This window comes from Nannospalax galili, unplaced genomic scaffold (genome assembly GCF_000622305.1).
Source record: "Nannospalax galili isolate Female #2095 unplaced genomic scaffold, S.galili_v1.0 scaffold1759, whole genome shotgun sequence".
In the NCBI taxonomy this organism is placed as follows: domain Eukaryota; kingdom Metazoa; phylum Chordata; class Mammalia; order Rodentia; family Spalacidae; genus Nannospalax; species Nannospalax galili.
In genome coordinates this window covers 717,906-739,891 of record NW_008342711.1, presented here as the reverse complement: position 1 = coordinate 739,891, position 21,986 = coordinate 717,906, and the positions used below count along the sequence as shown (strand labels likewise).

At 40.4% G+C, this 21,986-nt stretch overlaps 1 protein-coding gene across 3 annotated transcripts in view; it reads left to right on the top strand.

The window, feature by feature from the left end:
• The first annotated feature begins 2,740 nt into the window (after window positions 1-2,740).
• Window positions 2,741-21,986, top strand: part of Alas2 (5'-aminolevulinate synthase 2) — a 26,792-nt gene continuing 7,546 nt past the window's right edge. The window contains exons 1-9 of one of the 3 annotated variants that reach the window (XM_008838764.3): window positions 2,741-2,781; window positions 7,181-7,376; window positions 8,003-8,125; window positions 9,330-9,437; window positions 12,652-12,874; window positions 13,378-13,562; window positions 17,033-17,212; window positions 20,312-20,476; window positions 21,013-21,281. In XM_008838764.3, coding sequence (XP_008836986.1) covers window positions 7,196-7,376; window positions 8,003-8,125; window positions 9,330-9,437; window positions 12,652-12,874; window positions 13,378-13,562; window positions 17,033-17,212; window positions 20,312-20,476; window positions 21,013-21,281 — 1,434 coding nt within the window. In that variant the 5' untranslated portion in view covers window positions 2,741-2,781; window positions 7,181-7,195. The remainder of the gene's footprint in view (window positions 2,782-7,180; window positions 7,377-8,002; window positions 8,126-9,329; window positions 9,438-12,651; window positions 12,875-13,377; window positions 13,563-17,032; window positions 17,213-20,311; window positions 20,477-21,012; window positions 21,282-21,986) is intronic. The other 2 variants (XM_017799557.1, XM_017799558.2) reach the window with 2 other exon arrangements.

Sequence of the window (21,986 nt, the reverse complement as noted above, 5' to 3'; positions counted from 1 at the left end):
AGCTGGCCTCAAACTTTTATGGAGCCTTATCTGGCCTGAAACTTGCTATGTAAACCAAGCTGGCCTCAAATTCATAGACATCTGCCTGACTTTCCCTTCGGAATGCTGAGATTAAATATGTGTGCCACCATACCTTGCTTAGTAAGATATTTTTGAAATTTATTTTTATTTTACAAGTATGAGTGTTTTGTATGTAAGTGCACCACATGCATTCAATCCCTCCAGAGGCCAGAAGGGCACGCTGGATCCTCTGGAATTACAGTTACAGTTGGTTGTAAGCTTCCACGTGGGTGCTGGGAAACGTACTCTGGTCCTCTGCAAGAGCAGCAAGTGCTCTTAACCACTGAGCCATCTCTCCAGCTCTAAGATAATTTTATTAAACCCATGGATTACTTACAAAAGAAAATATTCTTTTCTGGCCTGACATTGAATCCCTTAGCTCTAATACCAAGTTTAGAAAACAATGAAATAATATTTATGATACTCTAAATGGGAAAAGATTGAACTTTGAAATTTCATATATACCTAAGCAAAAATTTGAGTTCTCTATATTATCTTATAATATTTTTAAAAATGTTAATTGCTAAAATTGATATGAAAAGAAGTAAAAAAAAAGACATATAAACAAATAATCAAGGACAATATGGGGGAAAACTGTTACAGAATGACCTAGCTACCATTTAGAGTTTTCAAATAATTTTACTGGCTTGTTCTATGAAATCTTACAAGAGCAGGTGTAATATTTCAATTCACCTAAGAAACCAAAGATCAAATTTACAAAAATAAGGAACTCCAACACATCTGGGTAAGGATTGTGAGGAGGCATGAGGATAGATGCTACTCACTGAGGTTCAGTCTAGTGTCTGGGTAGGAGGTACAGCAGCAAAGGAGCAAGATAACAGTGAGAGTGACACATCATACAGCCCAATCAAACTCCTTGTATCTTTTTCAACTCTGATTTGTCACAAACTATTGAGACTATCATTAATTGGTACAGCTTTATAGAGAAGTAGTTGATAATAGGCATGGTGTGCACACTTTTGATCCCAGTACTTGAGAGGATCTGAACCAGGCAGATCTCTGGTCTACAAAGTGAGTTCCAGGCCACCTAGGGCTACTAGGGCTACAGGGAGACCCTGTCTCAAAAACAAAACAAAACAAAAAAGAATCTTTAAAAAGTTCATATCTATGAATGACACTTATTTCAAACTTCTGCCTTCCAAGGCTCATGGTTCATTTCAGAAAAGGACGTTGAAAGATTTTAAGAGACAGAGGAGGTGGATGATCACAGAAAAACAGAATTAGATACGCATAACTCACAACAATGGTGATAGCATGCACAAGTCCTAGGTAAGCTCAAAGCAGACAAATCCCATCATAGGGGAAGTGGTCAAGAAATCCCGGGGCTGGAGAGACGTTTCAGCAGTTAAGAGCACTGGCTGTTCTTGCAGGAGACCCAGGTTCAAATCCCAACACCCACATGGAGGCTAACTTCAGTTCCAGGGGATCTGATGCCTTCTTCTGTCCAGGGGATCTGACGCCTTCACTGCACCACATCGGTGCACTTACATGCATGCAGACAATACACTCATCCACATAAAATAAAAATAAATAAATCGAAAAAAAAAAGAAAGAAAAAGAAATTCCAACCCAACCTAAAGAACTTTTGGCAATTGATGGCTGCTAGGAGGGGGTGAGACAGTGTATTACAGGGATGGGACTCGTGGAGGACCTAGTAGATCGACCCACATTGAAGGACAATTAGACTCTATAAGCTGTATTATACGTGTTTGTTTGTGTGTGTGTGTGTGTGTGTGTGTGTGTGTGTGTGTGTAAGAGAGCACATTAAATTAGGTGGAAGGCATTGGGCAGGGGTGCAGATAGGGGAGGGGATCTAAATACCATCAAGCTACATTGTGCAAATCATAAAAATTCAATAAAAAATAAAATTATTTTTAAGAAGTTCGTTTCCAGAGGGACACACACAAAAAAGACACAAAAGTGGGAAAGATTAGTAGGGAAGTGGGGTGGGGAGTGACGGGGGTGGGGAGATAAGAGAGTGTGTGGGTGAGAGAAATCAGAATGCATGGTACACAAGTATGAAATTGTAAAAAAAAAACTAATTAATTTAAGAGTTCATATCCTTTAGTCAAACAATCCATTTCTAAAAACAAATATTGATATTTGTTCATTTGAAGTAGTAATTGCACAATTATGTAAATATACAAATAATCATTGAATTATGTATTTAACATGAGCTAAGTAGCTTTACAAAGTAACAGGTTTTGTCACAGCATTTTCATGAGCACTTTGTTTTGATTGATTCTCCACCCCACTCACTCCCTATCCCATCTCTTGATGCCTCCTTTTCATCAGTTTGCTTTTGGTCAGTGTTTTATCATAGCAATAGAAAGCTAACTAAGGGCAATTGCCCTCCTTTTATGGTTGAGGAAACAGAATGTCAGAGAGGTGATTTTCTTCAGGGTGCCCTGGCTCTGAATGGATGGTCTGAAAATCTCAAAATCCAAATGAGTTAATTTTACTACGACAGAAGGAAGAAGAGAAAGAAACTAGAAAGGGAAAGGCCAGAGTTTGGGGAGGAAAAAAGTGAGAGGAGACTACTTTGTTTTTTATCTCTAGTAGGAGCCTGAGACACCTTTGGGCCAATGCTGGGCCAGGCAAGCAGAAGGCGGGGTGGGTGGAGCCAGGGACAGGGATAAACATTGCTTCCTCACCAGCAGCACCCACTGTCTTTGGTTCGTCCTCAGTGCAGGACAACAGGTAAGAGCTGCTTTTAGCCATCTCTCTGGTCCCTCTGCCCACTTGAGGGCTGAACATTGACTCTGGTCTAACTAGATCTGACTTTGTTTCATAGAAACTGTCATTTGTCATTTTCTCTTTTCTCTCCTATATGTCTCTTCCTGTCTTTCTTTCCCCCTTTTCCCTCTTGTCTTAATTTCCAGTATCACTCATCTTACTTCCTCTCTTGACAACTCTTGCTTCCTCTTACTTTTCCCTCAGTGGACATTCTTCTGTATTTTCTGCCCTTGCTGTCGCTTTCTTCATTTCTGAATCTCAGTATCTTTCTGGTTCTGGTTCTGTCTCTTCCTCTTCTCTGTTTCAGACATTCTCTAGCCCTCCTTCCCTTTGACCCATGTCTGCCCACTTGATCTAGGGCAGAGCTCAAGGTTTCAGAGACTAGGGGGCCAGAACTAAAGAGGGAAAACTGAAAGGGTATGGGGGGGTGGGAATAAAGGCTTGGGTAAGGAAAGATCTGAGGGAATTGAGAGGTTGAATGCTTAGCACAAATAAGAGGAGAAAGATGGAAGAAGAATGTTAAGTCACTATGCAGAAAAATAAAGAGATTTGTATCCTCACTCTTAATTCATTGTGAGACGCAAAGCAAGTCATTTATCCTCTAACAAAAGAGCTTGGCCCATGATTTCCACTTTTGATTTTGTGATCTTCTAGCTTTTTCTATGCCTAAGAATTTCTGATTTTCTTATTCTAGGTAACTAAAACTTTGTATGAATCTTCAGTGGTAGGGAAGAGGGTACTATGAAGGGAGGTAAGGCCTGATGCTTCCAGTTCCTGAAGAGAAAGAATTGATTCCTCTCCAGACTTAAATGTTTCTTGCAAAGCAGACCCAGAGCAATAGGAAGGAGGGGCAAGGAATGCTATAGTGAGTGGTTTCTGATTTCTCTACTGGGATGGAGTTGTGGTTGGCCTTTCTGGCCTCTGGGACTACAAACTTGGTGCTGACATAAAAGGGAATTATAAAGATGCAGGAAAAAAATCTTTGAATAGTGATGGCCACTTTGCGTAAACTTTCACCATTACCTCTTTGATTGAAAGCACTGTTTAAAGATTACTGGCAAGCTTTTCCACAGAGTGGGGTGTGTAAATTATTAAATAGGGGAATGAATTAACAAATGTTCTACAGCACCTCAAATCTCACTTTAGCACCTTTTGTTAAGGCATTGGCAATAAAAAGTAAATGGGCCTGTGTTAGCATTAGCAGGGTGTCTTAATGTCCAGAGTCAAGCTCTTAGCTAATAAATAGGTAATATTTGAATCACGTGTTCATAATAGTTAAGTTAGTCGTCTCTAGAGCCAGACTACCTAAATTAAAATCTTGCTTCTTTCACTTATTGGTTCTGTGACCTGGACAAGTTACTTAATCTTTTTGGGTCTGGCACAATAAGAGCTCTGTAAGTGTTTAAATATTAGACCCAGATGGGAAATTATGAAATTTCTTATCTAGTCCAATATCTGTGGAGAAACAGAAGTTCAGAGAGGGGAAGCACACAGTAAGTTGTAAAAGGATTGTGGTAAGAATCACATCTCCAGCTTTCCAGAGTTGGCCTGATACCTTCATGATGTGACTCATTGGCTCTAGAGTCTATGCTTTGTTTTTCATAGAGGGTCTGCTGTTTAATCTTGAGAGGCCTGGTACTATGTAGCCTAGGTTGACCTTGAACTCAGAACCCTCCTGCCTCAGCTTCCTGAGTGTCACCACATTCAGTTAAGAGTCTATGCTCTTAATATCCTGAGTTGCCTAAAATGCTTCTTTAATTAGATTTGTCTCACTGCAGTCTCATATTTACAAGCGTATGGCATGGACACAGAGTCCAAAGTTCATGTGCTACAAAATTATAGGTCATAATGATGTTCAGGCAGAATGGGATGGGGCAAGTTGGTAACAGAAGCATTAGAACATGAGAAGTTGTAAATGGAACTTAAAAGAACTTGCAAATTCAAAAACTTCAAGAAGTATTATATATTTTTACTAGAATCCTCAGTACTCCATCGTCAACAGCCCAATAGAGATAATGAGTATACTGAATTTTTTCAGTGTTTTTCATGAAAGGTAGGTCTTAGTCCACCATCATTCTAGGGAAGGACTGCGCTTTGCCTTCAATCTTGAGGGCTCTACTTCTCACTATACACATCCGTGCTGTTGCCTTCACTGTTGTCAGTGTTGATGATGGGGAAGGAGTTTGTAGGAACTTGCAGGAGTGTGCAGGAACCTAGGCTTACCCCAGATTGCCAGAGCCAGCCCCAGCCAGATGCTCAGACATGATTCTAGGAAGGGGCTCTTCTCTCCCACGCCCTGGTCTCAGCTTGGGGAGTGGCCAGGCCACAGTGGTGGTAAATTCCAGGACCTTTATCTGTGGTCTGCAGGCTCAGCCCTGAGTACTTTAGTGTTCCTAGGCAGGCAGAAGGGAGACTTATTTCTAGATATGAGGTAGGCACTGGATCCAATCTATGACCTACCATGTGATGTAGGCATAATTACCTCACATTTGACAACTGATAAAACCCAAGAGCCAAGAAGGAGAAGTGACTTGTCCAAAAACATTGAACAAAGGAGCTAGGAAGCTAGAACTTAAATAAGAAAGCCTAATATTTATTGAAAACTTATAATATGCCAGGTACTGTGCTGAAGGTTTAACATGGGTTATTTCATTTAGTTCTTTCAACAATCTTTTTGCTTTTCCCAGCTTCAGAGCCCATATACCCAGACTCCATAAAATAACTTGGACTGCTGTAAACAGGCCCATGAACTTCTCCTACCTCCTGCCTCATTCCTTACATCATAAGGCTTTATACACAGAGAGGGACTTTGCTCAGTAGCTTTCTTATCAGAACTAGGGCCTCATCTCTCTCCCATTGTACAGTTCTTTACCTTGTCTCACTTTTTCATTCTGGCTCTACAATTTGCCCTTTTCCTTTCAATTCTTTCCCACTCTTGTTCTGTCTTTCATTTGCTAACTGTCTTCCCTTCTCTTTAGCCTCCTTTCTATCTCCATTTCTTGACCTTTTGATTTTCTCTATCCACTTGTGTCATTCAGTTTCTCTCTCACCTCCCCCAGTAGGGCTACGTTCCCTTTCCCCTGCCTCCTCTTTATGTTTTTTAACCCTTCCACTTTATCTTGCTGTCTCATTCTCTGCCCTTGCTGAATTCTTTCCTCCTCTGATCAATTTTCAGTCTTTATATATTACTATGGGCTACTGGACATTTCCTCATGTCCCTTTTGTGTCCCTATGTTGGTCTCTACCCCTATATTTCCAGTTTCTCTTTCCCTTGTCTTAATTATCTTTCCCTCTCTTTTCTGTATTTCCCATCATACTCTTATCCCTAAACATTAACCTTCCTCTCCCTGCGTTTTCATCTCTACCCTGTTCTCCTTCGCTCCAGCTTTGATGTCTTTCTCTTTCTCAACTTCTGTTCTTCTTCCCTCTTTACTACTACCGTGTCTTTGTTCTCGTTCTCCTTTGATCTTTTGGGAGATTTCTTCTTTTCCTTCCTCTACTTCCTTCGTTCTTTGATTTAAGATCCTATTTATTCACTAATTTTCTCCGAAATTCAATCAATATGCATGAGATCTATGTGTCATTTGGTTTGTCCGTTCCTTTGGGTGTTCGCTGTCTTTTTTTTCCAGCCCCTTTCTTTCCTCTCCCTTGGCCTCTGTCTTTCCACTCACTCATATAGACTATATCTTTGTGCCTTGTTTTCCAGCCCCCTTGGATTTTACTTTGACCTCCCCTTTATCTGTATTTTAACCAAAAGTCAAGAGAAAAATCCAAAGATAAAGCAAGGTACTAGCCTAGTGGTGCATAGCCTGTAGGGCCCATGCCTGCCCTTTCTTGTTCCCTGGATCTCTTTAAACTGACTGCTGGCTTCACTTTCTTTCTTTCTCTGTGGCAGAGCTTTCTCCAGAACCACTCTGGGACAAGCCTCAGGAGCTTTGGTGAATGGCATGTGTTATCATTAGTGCCCAGAATATTCATTTTGTTGAGGCTAATATTCTTAAGAAGATGCTTAGCCTTAAGTGTTGATCAAAGGATTGTTTATAATCTGTAATTGTGCCACACACAAAAGCACTTCAATGATCCTCTCAGTCACTGAAGAGCTAATGGTAGAGTAAGTCAGAATCCAGGTTTTCTGGTCTCTAGTTAGATCAATCCCCCCTCTCTCCTTTATCTATTAATCAGTTTCTTATTTCTTACATTCTCACACTGGAAGTTCTTGCCTAAAAGAACAATAAGGGTATCTCTGAGGATGGTAATAAGTTTTAGGTGGGAAACTAAAGCTAAAGAATCAAACAGGGGAAAGGCCTTTGGCTTTTGGCCAAGCCCTCATGATAGACTCTCATCTGCTCCATGTTTTCTGCAGGACTTTGGGCTCAAGATGGTCACAGCAGCTGTGTTGCTACAGTCCTGCCCAGTGCTTTCCCGGGGCCCCACAGGCCTCCTGGGCAAAGTGGCTAAGACTTACCAGTTCCTATTTGGTACTGGACGCTGTCCCATCCTGGCCACCCAAGGACCAACCTACTCTCAAATCCACCTTAAGGCAACCAAGGCTGGAGGAGGTAAGAAAAGCTTATTGACAAAAGGAAATGTCTGGGTCACAAAGACAATGTCTGAAGACAATACTGTCTGTGATTACATACTAACTTGGAGAGTTAATGTGAAAAATGTCAAGGCAGAATGAACTGACCTAAAAAGGTCTCTAAAAAGAGTCTAAATTCCATATTCCTCACATGTTACAGCCATGGTGAAACTGGTTAAAACCACCCAAATCAATTTTCTTGTCTCAAGATTCCTTGCCTTTGTTCTCAACATATTATCTTCTGCTATGCTATTATCTTCTCTCATACTTCTCACTCAACATTGAATTTGGGCATCATTTCTTCTGCTAAGCTTGCCAGGACCTCTAGCCTATCCAAAACAAACTCTTGGTCACATCCCCATATCTTGTGGGTTTCTTTAACCCTGGCCTCTCTCCCATCCCACTGTTTATAATGTGTCTCCGGTGTATGCTGTTTCCAGCTAGCTGCTTAGGAGCTTTGCTAGCAGAGAGATCAGATGCCTTTACTTTCACGTCTCTATCATAGCCTGAGATAGGGTTTTGGGCTACAATAGGTCTCAGTAATTAATGGTGAATTAAATGTATGGCTAAGAATGAACCTCCAGTTACTTTCCTATCTTTGTGTAGATTCTTCATCTTGGGCCAGAAGCCACTGTCCTTTCATGCTGTCAGAACTCCAAGATGGGAATAGCAAGATTGTGCAGAAGGCGGCCCCAGAAGTTCAAGAAGATGTCAAGGCTTTCAAGACAGGTTGGAGTTAAATTTCACCATATCTAACTTATACTTCTTTTATTTTTTTAAATTTTTATATGTATGAGTGTATTGCATGCACGTGTGCACCCATATCACACAGTGCTCGCAGAGGTCAGAGGAGGGTATTGGATTCCCCTTGGAACTCAACTTACAGATGGTTGTTAGCTGCCATATGGGTGCTGGGAATTGAACCTGGGTTCTCTCCAAGAGTAGTCAGTGCTCTTCACCACTGAGTCATCTTTCTAGACGCCCCCCACCTCTATTTGTAATGTTTGAATCCACTTTATCATAATGCTGATCTAAGCTAATCCAAGGGAAGCTAGTACATATTCCATGAGGAGAAGTCTTAGCTTTTTGGAGGGGAACCATAATAGGCAGTTGTTTAGACTGTGCACTGAAGCACACACTCCCCAGCACACCACACACACACACACACACACACACACACACACACACACACACACACAGGCTCCCATAACTTTTAATTGTTAATCTAAGATGAGCGTTCTTCTCTCCCAGGTGGTTAAATGGAATTCAGAAGGCTGGAATCCCAATTTAAGCAAGACTATGTTATAAAAATCTGAATTTATATGAAGGAGAAAGAGTAGAGAGTAGATACATTATTTTATTTTTCACATGACCTACTCCATCAGTTAGCTTTTATTTCCTGAAAAGTATTATCAATTTGTTGTATTTATGTCCTGAAAAGCATTATCAATTTTATTAAGAATTCAAATAAAGTTTTGCTTACAACAAAACATCCTTTATAAGGGTGTAGAGTTCAAGGAGAACTCCACTGGTACGGAGCAACCAAGATAATTATACATAAGAGATGGCCATACTGTTGTCATCTTTCATAGGTCACTTTGAGATATCACCAAGGACAAAAAATTTTACATTGAAATGTGATGATGTTCAGAAAAGAAAACTAAAGTGCATCTATCTAGCAATTGCCGGACCTAGTATGGCTATTCTGGTTACCTTCCCCAAGTGAGAAGTGTGAGTTATCCTAAGGAAGGTTTCTGAACATTATAGGAGTTGCTACTTAGGGACATGAGTGAGAATTCACTTTATGGAAGCTTTCTGCAGAAGGCTCCTATACTTTCTAAACTTGAATTCCTATACAGTACATTGTGCCTAAAGAGGACAACACATACCTTTTCTCTCTCCTCATGCCAATGAATTCCATATTCCCTCTCAGACCTGCTGAATTCCTTGGACTCAAGCATCCCAAGGAAATCATTCTCTAGTTCCCAAGATCCAGAGCAGATGGAAGGGAAGCTTACACAGCTGGTTCAGAATATGATTGGTGAGTTTGCTGGGATGGAAATAACATATGTGAAAATAGGGAAGTAGTTCTGAAAGCGTGTCTGACACAGCAGAAGACAGGACATGGGAGGCATTTGAACCCAAAGAATATTTAAGATTAAATTTTATCATTCACATTTGCTGTATTAATTGTAATTAAGTGACTGCACTTGAACAGGATCAAACACTTACTTCAATAGCTTATCATAAGGAGAAATAAAGTTACAGTCATAGGAATGTAGTGCTTTGAGTGTGTTATGCATCCTCATTTAAAATTGAGCTTACTTCCAATATTTTTTTCCATATTTCCCTAAAAATGTCTCACCCTTCACAGAGCCCCTTTCCCTCTCTTGTATGTACTTATATTAGTTTTTCCTAAAGTCATTTTCTTCATTTTTCTAATATATAAATAGGGAATTATTTTTAACAGATACAAGAAAATAGAGATGGGAATTTAAGTCACTGAAGTCTCCTATCCACCATTAATTTTTTATTATATTTTATCCCTGGCACCTTCTTATGACTATGTATACACACACACACACACACACACACACACACACACACACAGAGAGAGAGAGAGAGAGAGAGAGAGAGAGAGAGAGAGAGAGAGACACTCCTCCCAGCATACTTGTTTTATCAGAAATATAATCTTACTCCCTCCAGAGCGCCAGAGTCTGTTCTGTTTCTTTGTTCACTTAATATGACTTACATAGCCCTCCATGTCCATCAACACAGAGTTGCATAACAATTATTAATGGCACTACTATTCTGTAGTGTGTATACATCATCGTTCATTTAACCAAACACCTATAATTTAGGTTGTTTACATTGTTTTGCATTCTTTCAGTTTAGACTGCATATTGGTTTTACAACCATGTAAATACACCCAAAGAAAATGCGTGGTTTTCTTTACCCTTTCAATTTTTTTTAACCTAATGAGTAACTTACTTGCTGGATACGTACTTGCTATATGACCGTGGTCAAGTTAACTAACCTCTTCATGCCTCAATTCCTTCATCTATAAAATACAGACACTCATAGAACTTTTCACATAGGGTTGTTGTGAGGAATAAATTAAATAACATTCAAAAAGTTCCTGGAAGTAGGCTATATATATATTAGCTAATCCATTAAACATTGGATATCATAATATAATGAAATATTAGCTATTTTTACTTACAACTCTATTATTAGTATACTAGTAACGACACTACTGTTACTATGTAGCAAATATTAGTTTACCAGTATTACATGCTGGCTGTTAGCAGACGATCAAAACTCTGCAAGAAAAGAATTCTTAGCCCTATGAGGACATTAAAATAAAGTTTTTTTAAATTAAAATTTTTGTTTGGTATACAAGAACTGGTTTCACCATGGCATCTTCATACACATGCTATTACACTTTCTTCTCATTTGTTCCCATCTCTCTTAATGCCCCCCCCGGCCTCCTCCTGAAGGGGTTCTTTTCGTGCTCCCCTCCTGTCTTTTTGTTGTTGTTTTTATGTCTTTTTAAGGCTGGCTTTCTCTGCATCCCCAACTGGCCTGGAACTTGCTATGTAGACCAAGCTGGCCTTGAACTCACAGAAATCTGTCTGCCTCTGTCTCTCGATTGCTGGGACTAAAGGCATGTGCCACCATGCCCGGCCCCTCTTGCTTTCTTATTACATGTATCCCATTACCTTCTCTACTTCCCACTTATCTCTTCCTCCCCCTCATGATCTCATTTCTAATTTTGTGACCTACAAGCATATATAAACACAAATATATGTATACATACAATTTTAAATTTAGGTCCCACATGTAATAGAACATTGTGTATTTATCATTCTGAGTGTGGGATATTTGCTTAACATAATGATTTTGAGTTGCACCCATTTTCCTGAAAATGTCATTATTTCATTCTTCTTTATAGTTGCAAAAATTCCATTGTATATATATATATATATATCACATTTTCATTATTCATTATTTGTTGATGGGCATGTAGGGTGGTTCTATCTCTTAGATATAGTGCAGCTATAAATTCAGTCCTTTGGATACATACCCAGGAGTATGTATCATTTTCTGAGGAACCTCCACACTGATTTCCACAGTAGCTTACGTTCGCACCAGTAGTATATAAGGGTTCCTCTTTCCTCACATCCTCACCAGCATTTGTTGTCATTTGTTTTTTTGATGATAGCCATTCTGACTGGCTTGAGACAGAGTCTCAAAGCAGTTTTAATTTCAATTTCCCTGATGGCTAAGGATATCAGTTTTTTTTTTAAAGCATTTATTGTCTGTTTGCATTTCTTCTTTTTATAACTATCTATTCAGTTCATTAGCCCATTTGTTGATTGCCTGATTTCTGGCATTTTGGTATTTAATTTTTGCAATGAAGAGAGAGGACTCTTGACTGGCTCAGGGCCACATAGCTAGCAGGTGAGAACAGCTATGACTAGAAACTAGATCTACTGATATTCCTTCCATTGAGACCAGAAGTAATAACTCTTGTAAGGAGTCTTCCATACTACCTCTGGAAAGAAAAATGAGGCCTATTGTAAGGTAAGAAAGCCCAAGTGAATCGGTGAATGAATTATTGATTGAACAAGCAAGTAAACTAAGAGATGGTTGAATGAACTAGTAGAGGATTAGTGTGAGCCAGGGTTGGGGAGTTGGCTCAATAGGTAAAATGCTTGCTGTGCAAGCCTAATTGCCTGTGTCTGAGTCCCCAGAACCCACATAAAAGCCATATGCCATAGCACAAGTGTCTGTAATCTCAGTGTGCCTTTATTGACAGATGAGAGGCAGAGAAATGACAGTCCCCAGAAGCCAGCTAGTCTGGTATATGACACAGTGAGCAAGAGACTTTGTTGCCAACAAGGTGGAAAGTGAGGACTGATATCTGAGGATGTCCTCTGACCTCCATGTGTACACAATGGTATGTGTGCATTGTGTATGGAAAGAGAACTAGAGAACTCAAAATTAACAGCTGAGTAAAATAAAGACTAGTCAGGAAGAGATTTGAGATGAATTATTATTTTTGTTTGTTTGTTTGTTTGAAATAGAGTCTCCCTGTAGCCCCAGCTGACCTGGAACTCACTATGTAGACCAGGCTGGCCTTGAACTCACATAAATATTCCTGCCTCTGCCTCCAGAGTGCTGGGATTAAAGGTGTGTACCACCACACCCAATAAGATGATTTATTCTTATCCCTATTTCAACTCTTGCAGGAAATGAGGCCTTTGGTTATGACCAATTTTTCAAGGACAAGATCCTGGAGAAGAAACAGGACCATACCTACCGTGTGTTCAAGACTGTGAATCGCTGGGCTGATGCATACCCCTTTGCCCAACACTTCTCTGAGACATCTACAGCCCCAAAGGATGTGTCTGTCTGGTGTAGTAATGACTATCTGGGCATAAGCCGACACCCTCGTGTTCTGCAGGCTATACAGTGAGTAAGAGTGTGGGCACCTGTGGGGGCACACCTAAAGAAGATCTGGACCACATGTTAAGGGAAAGGCAGCACTGGCAGTGGGAATCTGGGTTCTAGTACCATCTCTTTTGTACAAGATCCCCCAGGATATCTACTGCTCAGATATGAACTAAGTCACTCAACATACCACATTTTCTAAGCTGTTATTTGTTCAGTGTGAAGGATGATAATGGAAAACCAGGACATAAAAATGCTCACTGTCCATGAGCTATGAGCTGTAGGATGATATGTATGTAACTTCCATTACCTTTTCCAAACTAATCAAGCTACATCTAGCTTCTGCCTCCATCCCTGAGTGCCTCCATTTCTACCCTCCTCATCCTTTACTTAGTTACAAAGGACAGTTTACACAGAACCGTTAAGTGAGTACTGACCATACAAAGGGAACCAACATACTCAGTTACTCAGTGCCTAGCAAGAGGTTTTTTCATTGTGTCCTCCTTCTGTTTTCTCTGGGCCAGCGAGACCCTGCAGCATCATGGAGCTGGAGCTGGTGGCACCCGCAACATCTCAGGTACCAGCAAGTTTCATGTGGAGCTTGAACAAGAGCTAGCTGAACTACACCAGAAGGACTCAGCCCTGCTCTTCTCCTCCTGTTTTGTGGCCAATGACTCTACTCTCTTTACACTGGCCAAGCTCCTGCCAGGTGAGCCCAAGGTTTGGATTTGTTCAAGGCTGGTGTCTTACGATACAGGATCCAGTCTCACTTGCTGCCCCTCAAGTTCACTTGTTTCCATTGTCCTTCCTTCTTACCTATCTTGCATATTCTTATCAGTACATGTTTATCACTCTGTTTTTGTTCCTTCTGCACCTAGGCTGAGGACTAGCAACCAGGGAATACACTTAACCTCACATAAAAGTAACACCATAAATTCATCATCTTCCAGCTTAACAAGGTTCTTAACATTCCTTGTTTTTGTCTCCACAGAAGCTTTTTTTAAGCATTTTTATTGAATTTTTGCGATTTCCACACAATATAACTTGATGACATTTATATCTCCTCTCCCATCCACTCTTTCCTACATGACCCCCTCCGCACTAAATTTGGTGTACTCTCTCTGGGTAATAAAGCCTACAGAGTCTAACTTGAATCCCCAAATGTTCTCCAGTATGGGCTCATCCACTTGAGCTTGCATAGGACTTGTGCATGCTGTCACCATTGCTGTGAGTTCCTATGAGTAACTGGTCAGCTGTCTGGAGAACTCTGCCCTCCCATGGTTATCCACCACCTCTGGCTCTTACAATCGTTCCACCTCCTCCTCTGCAACGATTCCCAAGTCCTGAGCTCCCGAAGCCTGACAGAGCTGTCCCACCCAGAAATCAGTGCTGCGCAGCCCTTTCCTCCCCACACATTATAAAGCCATAAGTTTTCCACAGAAGCTTTTTAAAACCCATTTTTCTCTCTAAAACCTGACTACCTCCATCCTTCACCTGAACATATAACCCATATCATATTACACAAATAACACAGAAGCTACCAGGTAGCATCTCCTTATTTATTGATATTAAACCTACAAATCTGGGACTGGAGAGATGGCTCAGTGGTTAAGAACACTGGCTGCTCTTGAAGAAGACCTGGGTTTGAATCCCAGTATCCACATAATAGCTAACAACTGTCTGTAATTCCAGTCCAGGGGATCTTACAGCATCTTCTGCCCTCTGTGGGTATTGCACAGCATGGGTGCACTTACATATGTGTAGTCAATACATGCCTATACATAAAATAAAAATAATAAATTAAAAATTAAAAAAATAAATCTAGCCAGGCGTGGTGGTGCACACCTTTAATCCCAGCACTCGGGAGGCAGAGGCAGGTGGATCTCTGTGAGTTCAAGGCCAGCTTGGTTTACATAGTGAGTTCCAGGGCAGCTGGGGCTACAGGGAGACCCTGTCTCAAAAAGACCAAAAAAAATAAAATAAAATCTACAAATCTGATTGTTTATCTACTTTTCCTCATTCTCTTCCTTTACAATGAAAGGTATATCCCCCTTCTGCCTAAAGGCATCCCTTCACTTCTATACTGGATCCATTCTCCCACTCTGTAGTCAATGATGTCATCACCTCACATGCCTTTCATTACAGTCTGAACCCAGGATGAATACAAGGTTGTATATCTCCTATGTAAATCCTGGGCTTGTAGAAATGCTCAGATAGAAGTCACTTAAATGTCACATTGATCAACTTCTACTCAGTTCTTAGCTGTCCCCCTAGTCAGTTTTTGAAATCTCTGGGTCAGATTTGCAAATCCCCCTCATCTCTCTCCTTCCAGAAGTTGCCCTCACCTCCTACTGCACTGCACATAGATGACACCAGACAGCATTATTCTCAACTACTAGCCATAAAATAACTTACAAACTTGTCCTCATTTCACTCTTTGCTTTTTGTGACAGTAGAAGAGGTGCCTTTTTTCTTTTTCACCAGTCTTGCCATTGGTGCTATGTATCATTGCCCACTATCCACTTAGGAATCTCATCTATCAGTTTCTTTCCTCCTCTCTGTTCTCCCTCGCTCCATCCATCTATCTCTCTGTCCCTTCTATATCTTCAGCCTCTCGTTCTCTTTAACCATGTTCATGTCTCTTGTCTCAACTACTACATCACTCTCTAGAGACATCTACCCTGTCTCTCTCGTACCTATAAGAGACAAACTACCAGAGAAAAGTCTGCACTTGCTGCTTTGCACTGCTATTTCACTGCTTGCTGATTTCTCAGCACACTGTAAGTGCCACCACTGCTTCCTGGAAACTTTTTCTGAGGTCACCAAGAACCCCTAATGAAGTCAACATCTTTCAAGTTTCTTTTTTATTCTTTCTTCCTCCTCAACCAATATAATTCAACTCTTTTTTTGAACTCTCCACTGCTATCATTCTAGTCTTGACCAACATCATTTTCTTCATTTATTCTTCACCCTCTTACAATCTGTTCTTCACTGCATTCAAAACAATGTTTTATCATATAAACCTATCGTCATTTCCCTCTTCAAAATTCTTTAATGCATTCCCATTGCCCCTAGGATCAAATATAAGCTCCATATCATGGCCTCTAAATAAACTGAATCCTAATGATAGCTTACATCTGTAATCTCAGTACTTGGGAGACTGAGTCTAGAGGACTACATAGTGAATTTCTGGCCACTCTGGGTTACAGAATGAGACTTTGCCTCAAAAAAACAACAACAAAAGAATTCTATTATAGCCATCTCTTCAACCTTATCTTTTGACATACCTATCTTACTCTTTCACTCATTTACAAATTAGGTGTTCACCCATTCACTTGAAAATATTTCCTTAGCATTTACTTGTGCTGAGCTTTATTCTGGGAACAAGGAATAGAATATTAAAAGATTTTGTTTTTATTCTCAAGAAATTTCTATCCAATTAATCTATGACCTCCAAGAAACCATGGTTCATTTTTCTGAAGTAGGAGTTATCCCTTACTTTATTAAAGGTCATAGTTCTTGATGTCTGTGCAATTTGAAGGTTCCAGGAAACAGATACCCTTACCAATTTTCACACCTCTCTACCCTCCCAGTATGGCCTAGTTAAAAAAAAAAACCTCTACATTCTTCATATTCTAGAGAAAACCCTTTCCCTCTCTAGGCTTAGCCTTCTTCCCTATATAGTAAGGGGGCTGGATACCATGGTCGTTATCTGCCATTTTCACTCTGAACTGTCATGAGCATATGATTCCAAGAAACCTGATAAGAACTCATGCCTTAACTATAAACAGATGGGCACTACCCAGGAAAGTGAAATTTCATGTAGACAAGGAAGAATCTAGCATCAGCCCAAGTCTACATGCATTCTCTGAAATTAAGCTTTTTCCATGCATTGAGGAGAATGAACCTAAGCCCTGTCATAGAGGGCTTAAGTTTCCTGGGATATTTAATTTTCCTCCACCCTAAGACAATCAGAGGCTGCAGTTAGGCATACTTGGAAGGAGGAGTAAAAGTATAAGAGATTCTGGGCAAGGGAGTTGTGACAAGGAGAAAGAGGTGTGTCACAAAGGTTTCTGGAGGAGGAGGAAGCACAATAGGTCTTCAAAGGGAAGGTGACACCTAAGGGTAAAGTGGGAGAACTGAGACAGAAGCTTAAGAATTACATGTTTGGCTCCTCAGGGTGTGAGATTTATTCAGATGCAGGCAATCATGCTTCCATGATCCAAGGTATTCGCAACAGTGGTGTAGCCAAGTTTGTCTTCAGGCACAATGACCCTGATCATCTGAAGAAACTTCTAGAGAAGTCCAACCCTAAGACACCCAAAATTGTGGCCTTTGAGACTGTTCACTCCATGGATGGTATGTATATGTTTAAGTGTATGTTTACAAGTATTGCTATCATAAATAACATAATGATAATAACTAACATTTATAAAATGTTTAGTGTGCCTAAGCAGCATCTACGTTATTCATTGTTTACATGCATTAATTCACTAAATTCTCACAATGATTCTATGAGATAGGTAGTATTTAATTTTTACATGAGGAAATTGAGTCATGAATAATTGAATCACAGAGTCACACAGGTAAACGCCAAAGGATAGTGGCAGCTATTACACTCTTGCATGTAAAAAAAAAACTAAAGTTTATAGATAGCATCAAAATCTGTCTTAGTAGCTCAGGAAATTGATGCCAAAGTGATTATTTTCATCCTAGAACATATAACTCTAATGCCCTTGCATGAAATTCTTTACATTAGGAATGTTACATGCAAGCCTGTCATTGATTGCTGTATTTGGTTTCACAGTGGCAGATTTCACAAAACTATTGTCTAGGATTTTTTTTTCATGGTCCACTATGAAACACTGGAGTCAAAACAGTCAAGTTAGACAGATCTGGATTCAAACACCACCTTTGATATATATTGCCTGTTTGAACTGAGAACAACTCTTTAACTCCCTTAGTCTCAACTTTTTCCAAGGCAAAATGTCTGGTTGTAGGAATTACAGGTGATGGAAACCATTCCATCTATTAGAGTTTAATTGAAATAAGTGACTTTATTCTCCTACCTCCTTTCTTCTAGCAACTGAAACAAGGCCCAGAGCTTTCTAGTGTTGGCCTTGTGCAGCAGAAGTCATGTGTTGTAGGTATCTGCTTTTGTATTTAAGAGAAAAAGTCCTCCTTTCCTTTCAACCTGTCACTTTTTCAAGTGAAACAAGAGACGATCCATATAGTCTCTAATTTACTCACCATAAGCATCATATAATTACAGGCTGTCCATGTCCTTTAACCCTAGCATAACAATTTATTAGCTTGAGCAATTTTTTAAAATTTATTTTTATTTTATGTGTATGAGTGTCATGCCTGCATGTGTAAGTGCATCTGAGTTGTGCAGTACCAGGGAAGGACAGAAGAGGGCATCAGATCCCCTGGAACTGGAGTTACAGACAGTTGTTAGCCATCATGTGGGTGCTGGGATTCGACCTCAGGTCTTCTGCAAGAACAGCCAGTGTTCTTAACTGCTGAGCCATCTCTCCTGCCCCATGAGCAAGTTTTTAAAAATATTTATTAATTATTATTGTGTATGTGTATATATGATGTATGTGGGCACCCATGTGATGGTATACACGTGGAGGTAAGGACAACTTTGTGGAGCTGATTCACTCTTTCCACCTTTAGAGGCTTGGGCAGCAAGAGATTTTACCTGCTCAGCCATTTCACCAGCCCCATCAGGAAAGTTTTTTAATAGCTTTTTGTCACAGTTAAGGTATTTCCAAAATGGTGAACATGATAGAATAGCTGTGAACATTAAATGAATTAACATAAGTAAAAAACTGTCAAGCCCACTCACACATTTCAACAACCAGCAATAAAGTAAAACCAGCACATTTGCATAGTTCTAACACAGAGAGACTATTCAAATTCATTATTTCCCTAGTCGAAATTATGGGTTGCAATCACACTAGTGACACTTGCAAAAGAATTGCTCCTTTTTTTTTGGTGGAAATTGCCTAACCTAGTTCTATGGATAAATTTCTCCTTCTGAGATGATACCTGAACAATCAAATTGTCTTCTTTGTCTCAGGTTCCATCTCCTGTTGTTGGTTCTTATGCTGCCCTAACAGATGACCCTGACCCTTTCTCCTTCATATTCTTTATTCCTGTTTCATCTGAAGTTTCTTCTTTATTCCAACTCTCTTTACCTTAGCAATTTCCAGGGAGTAGAGGGATGGGGAATAGCAAAAGGCGTGGATTCTTAGAATATTCAGTCTATTTAGGAGATTCACAGCCATTTGAAGATCTTATAAACAGCTCTCAGCATAGAAGACATCTAGAATAACATGAAAGAATTGTAAATTGGTATGGAAAATGGAGGGGAATATGAGATTTATTTGTTTATTTATTTATTTACTTGTATTTTATTTGTATGAGTGTTTTGCTTGCATGTATGTATGTACACCCATGTTGTACAATGCCTGCAGAGTCCAGAAGAGAGTGTTGGATCTCCTGCAACTGGAGTTACCGACAGTTGTTAGCTGCCATGTGGGTGCTGGGAACCCATGTCCTCTGCTAGGACTGCTATTAATCTTAACTGCTGAGTCATCTCTTCAGCCCCTAATTCACTTTAATTTGATACATTGTGACTGAGCCTGAGGGAGAGGTTCCCCAGAGAACTACATTAACAGAGATGAGAGAGAAAAATACTGACACAGAGAAGTAGAAAAGACAGTGAGGCAGAAACCAAAGAAACTCAGAAAGACATACAAGGATATAGAGAAAGTGTGAAGAACTGCAGATAGAAAGAACACAGAGAGGAAAAGATAAGGTGAAGAGGCAGAGGAGGGAGGGGGAGTGCGGAGAAGAAAGGCAGAATTAGAAAAATAGAAACAGACAAACAAACATGGAAATGAACACAAAAAGAAGATAGTGATAAAAATTCAGAGAGATAGAAATAAGGAGGGTCAGTGAAGAATAAAAATCTTGACAGAGGCCAAGGTGATGACTAAGTTCTGAAATCAGGGCTATAGAACACTTGAGCAGAAAGTGACTTTTTTCCATTTATTTAAACAAAGGTATAATACAGGCTTCTGCCACCCCTAGATGGAAATGTACAAACTTACAGGGGGCAGGGGAGACAGTAGAGAGAAGTTGAAAACAATAAAAACAAAGCAGTCAGAATGAAGTGAAAATAAAGACAGTGAGTTAAGCCTTGATCCCAGAATGGAAAAACTGAGAGGAAGACAGAGGGAGAACAGAACTGGAGTGTGGGTGGAGTGTAAAATGGTTGATGTATAAAGATGCTTCGAATAGTTGCAAATGAAGGCAAACACTGGCTCCCTTCACTACACTATCCTTTTTCTAATCCAAAGTAAGCATGGATGGGAAGTAAATTCCATACAGGAGATGGAACTGGGGAATGGTTGTGATTTCCTACCCCTATTCCTTGACTTTTCTCAGGTGCGATCTGTCCTCTGGAAGAACTTTGTGATGTGGCCCACCAGTATGGGGCCCTGACCTTTGTGGATGAGGTCCATGCTGTAGGACTGTATGGAACCCGGGGTGCCGGGATTGGGGAGCGTGATGGAATTATGTACAAGCTTGACATCATCTCTGGAACTCTTGGTGAGTGACTACCTTGAGCTTTCCTTATAAACAACCTAGAGAAGCCCCCCTCAGACTCATTTCTTCCTCCAATATATAGCTACAGGAGTTGTTTAGAAAGAATTGATAACCCCAGGCTTCTTTCTATCCCACACATCATCTCTTTCCCATCCCACTGTAGAGTTACTGAGAAAGTCTGGGAAAGTTGTTCTATAAGACTCCTGAGCTGGGCCAAACAGCCCAGTTCAACTTAAAATAGCTGTGTTTCCCTTCCCCATACCAAACCTCATCTTAATTAGACTCCAGGCCCTAACCAGTTAGAGATCCCCACCCTGCTCCTGCCTATCTAGTCACTGCATATGGCAGGATGTGACAGTCCTATCTCAGAGCCACAGAACCCTCAACTCTGTTATGTACAGGAGAGATGTGGAGAGGCCTGGAAAGGGAGTCTGGAGGCCCAGCTTCTGGCGTACCTGCTTGTATTACCTGGAGCATGATCCTACCCCTCTGGGGACTGATATGCGGTCTGGGTATATCTTTCTACTGCTTGTTTGCAGGCAAGGCCTTTGGCTGTGTGGGCGGCTATATTGCCAGCACTCGGGACTTGGTGGACATGGTCCGCTCCTATGCTGCAGGCTTCATCTTCACTACTTCACTGCCCCCCATGGTGCTCTCTGGAGCTCTAGAATCTGTACGCCTGCTCAAGGGAGAGGAGGGCCAAGTCCTGAGGCGGGCACACCAGCGCAACGTCAAGCACATGCGCCAGCTACTAATGGACAGGGGCCTTCCTGTCATCCCCTGCCCCAGCCACATCATCCCTATCAGGGTGAGAAACCCCACCATGCCCATTGCCCTCCCCACCTCTCTCTTCTTAGAACTTTCTTCCCCCCCAGCAAACTGCTATCTGATCTTCTCATAAACACTTTGTTTTCTTATGACCTCTCCTACTTGTCACCTTTGCTCTCTTTTTAAAATTTATAACCAGTCTTTTTCTGCATCAAAAATTACTCCACTGTTGCTCTAGACTGCTCTGACGCTCACAATACTATTCGTGGCTTATAATTTAGTGTTTTTCAAACTGTTTATAAAGACCTAGTGGATCACAATATCAGTTTAGTGGGTTATAATTAGCATTGGAAAATAGAAAAAAAAAAGACCAGAAAATGTTTGAATACACAACACATAGTAAAGGCAATTTGTGAGGAATTTGTTCAGCTTTGTGTTATGTGTATATGTTTTCATGCATCACTATAGTATAAAAGATACCTGTTATTCACAATTGAGGTCAGAAAAATAAAATGAAAAGCCATAGTACTAGCTGTTATTTTGGATCTCTAGCTATGTTTTAGATGTTAATCACTTTTAAAATTAAATGCTACTTCTTTCTTTCTTTTCTTTTCTTTTTTTTTTTTTTTTGGTCTTTTTGAGACAGGGTCTCCCTATATCCCCAGCTGGCCTGGAACTCACTATGTACACCAGGCTGCCCTTGAACCCTCAGAGATCTCTGCCTCCCAAGTGCTGGGATTAAAGG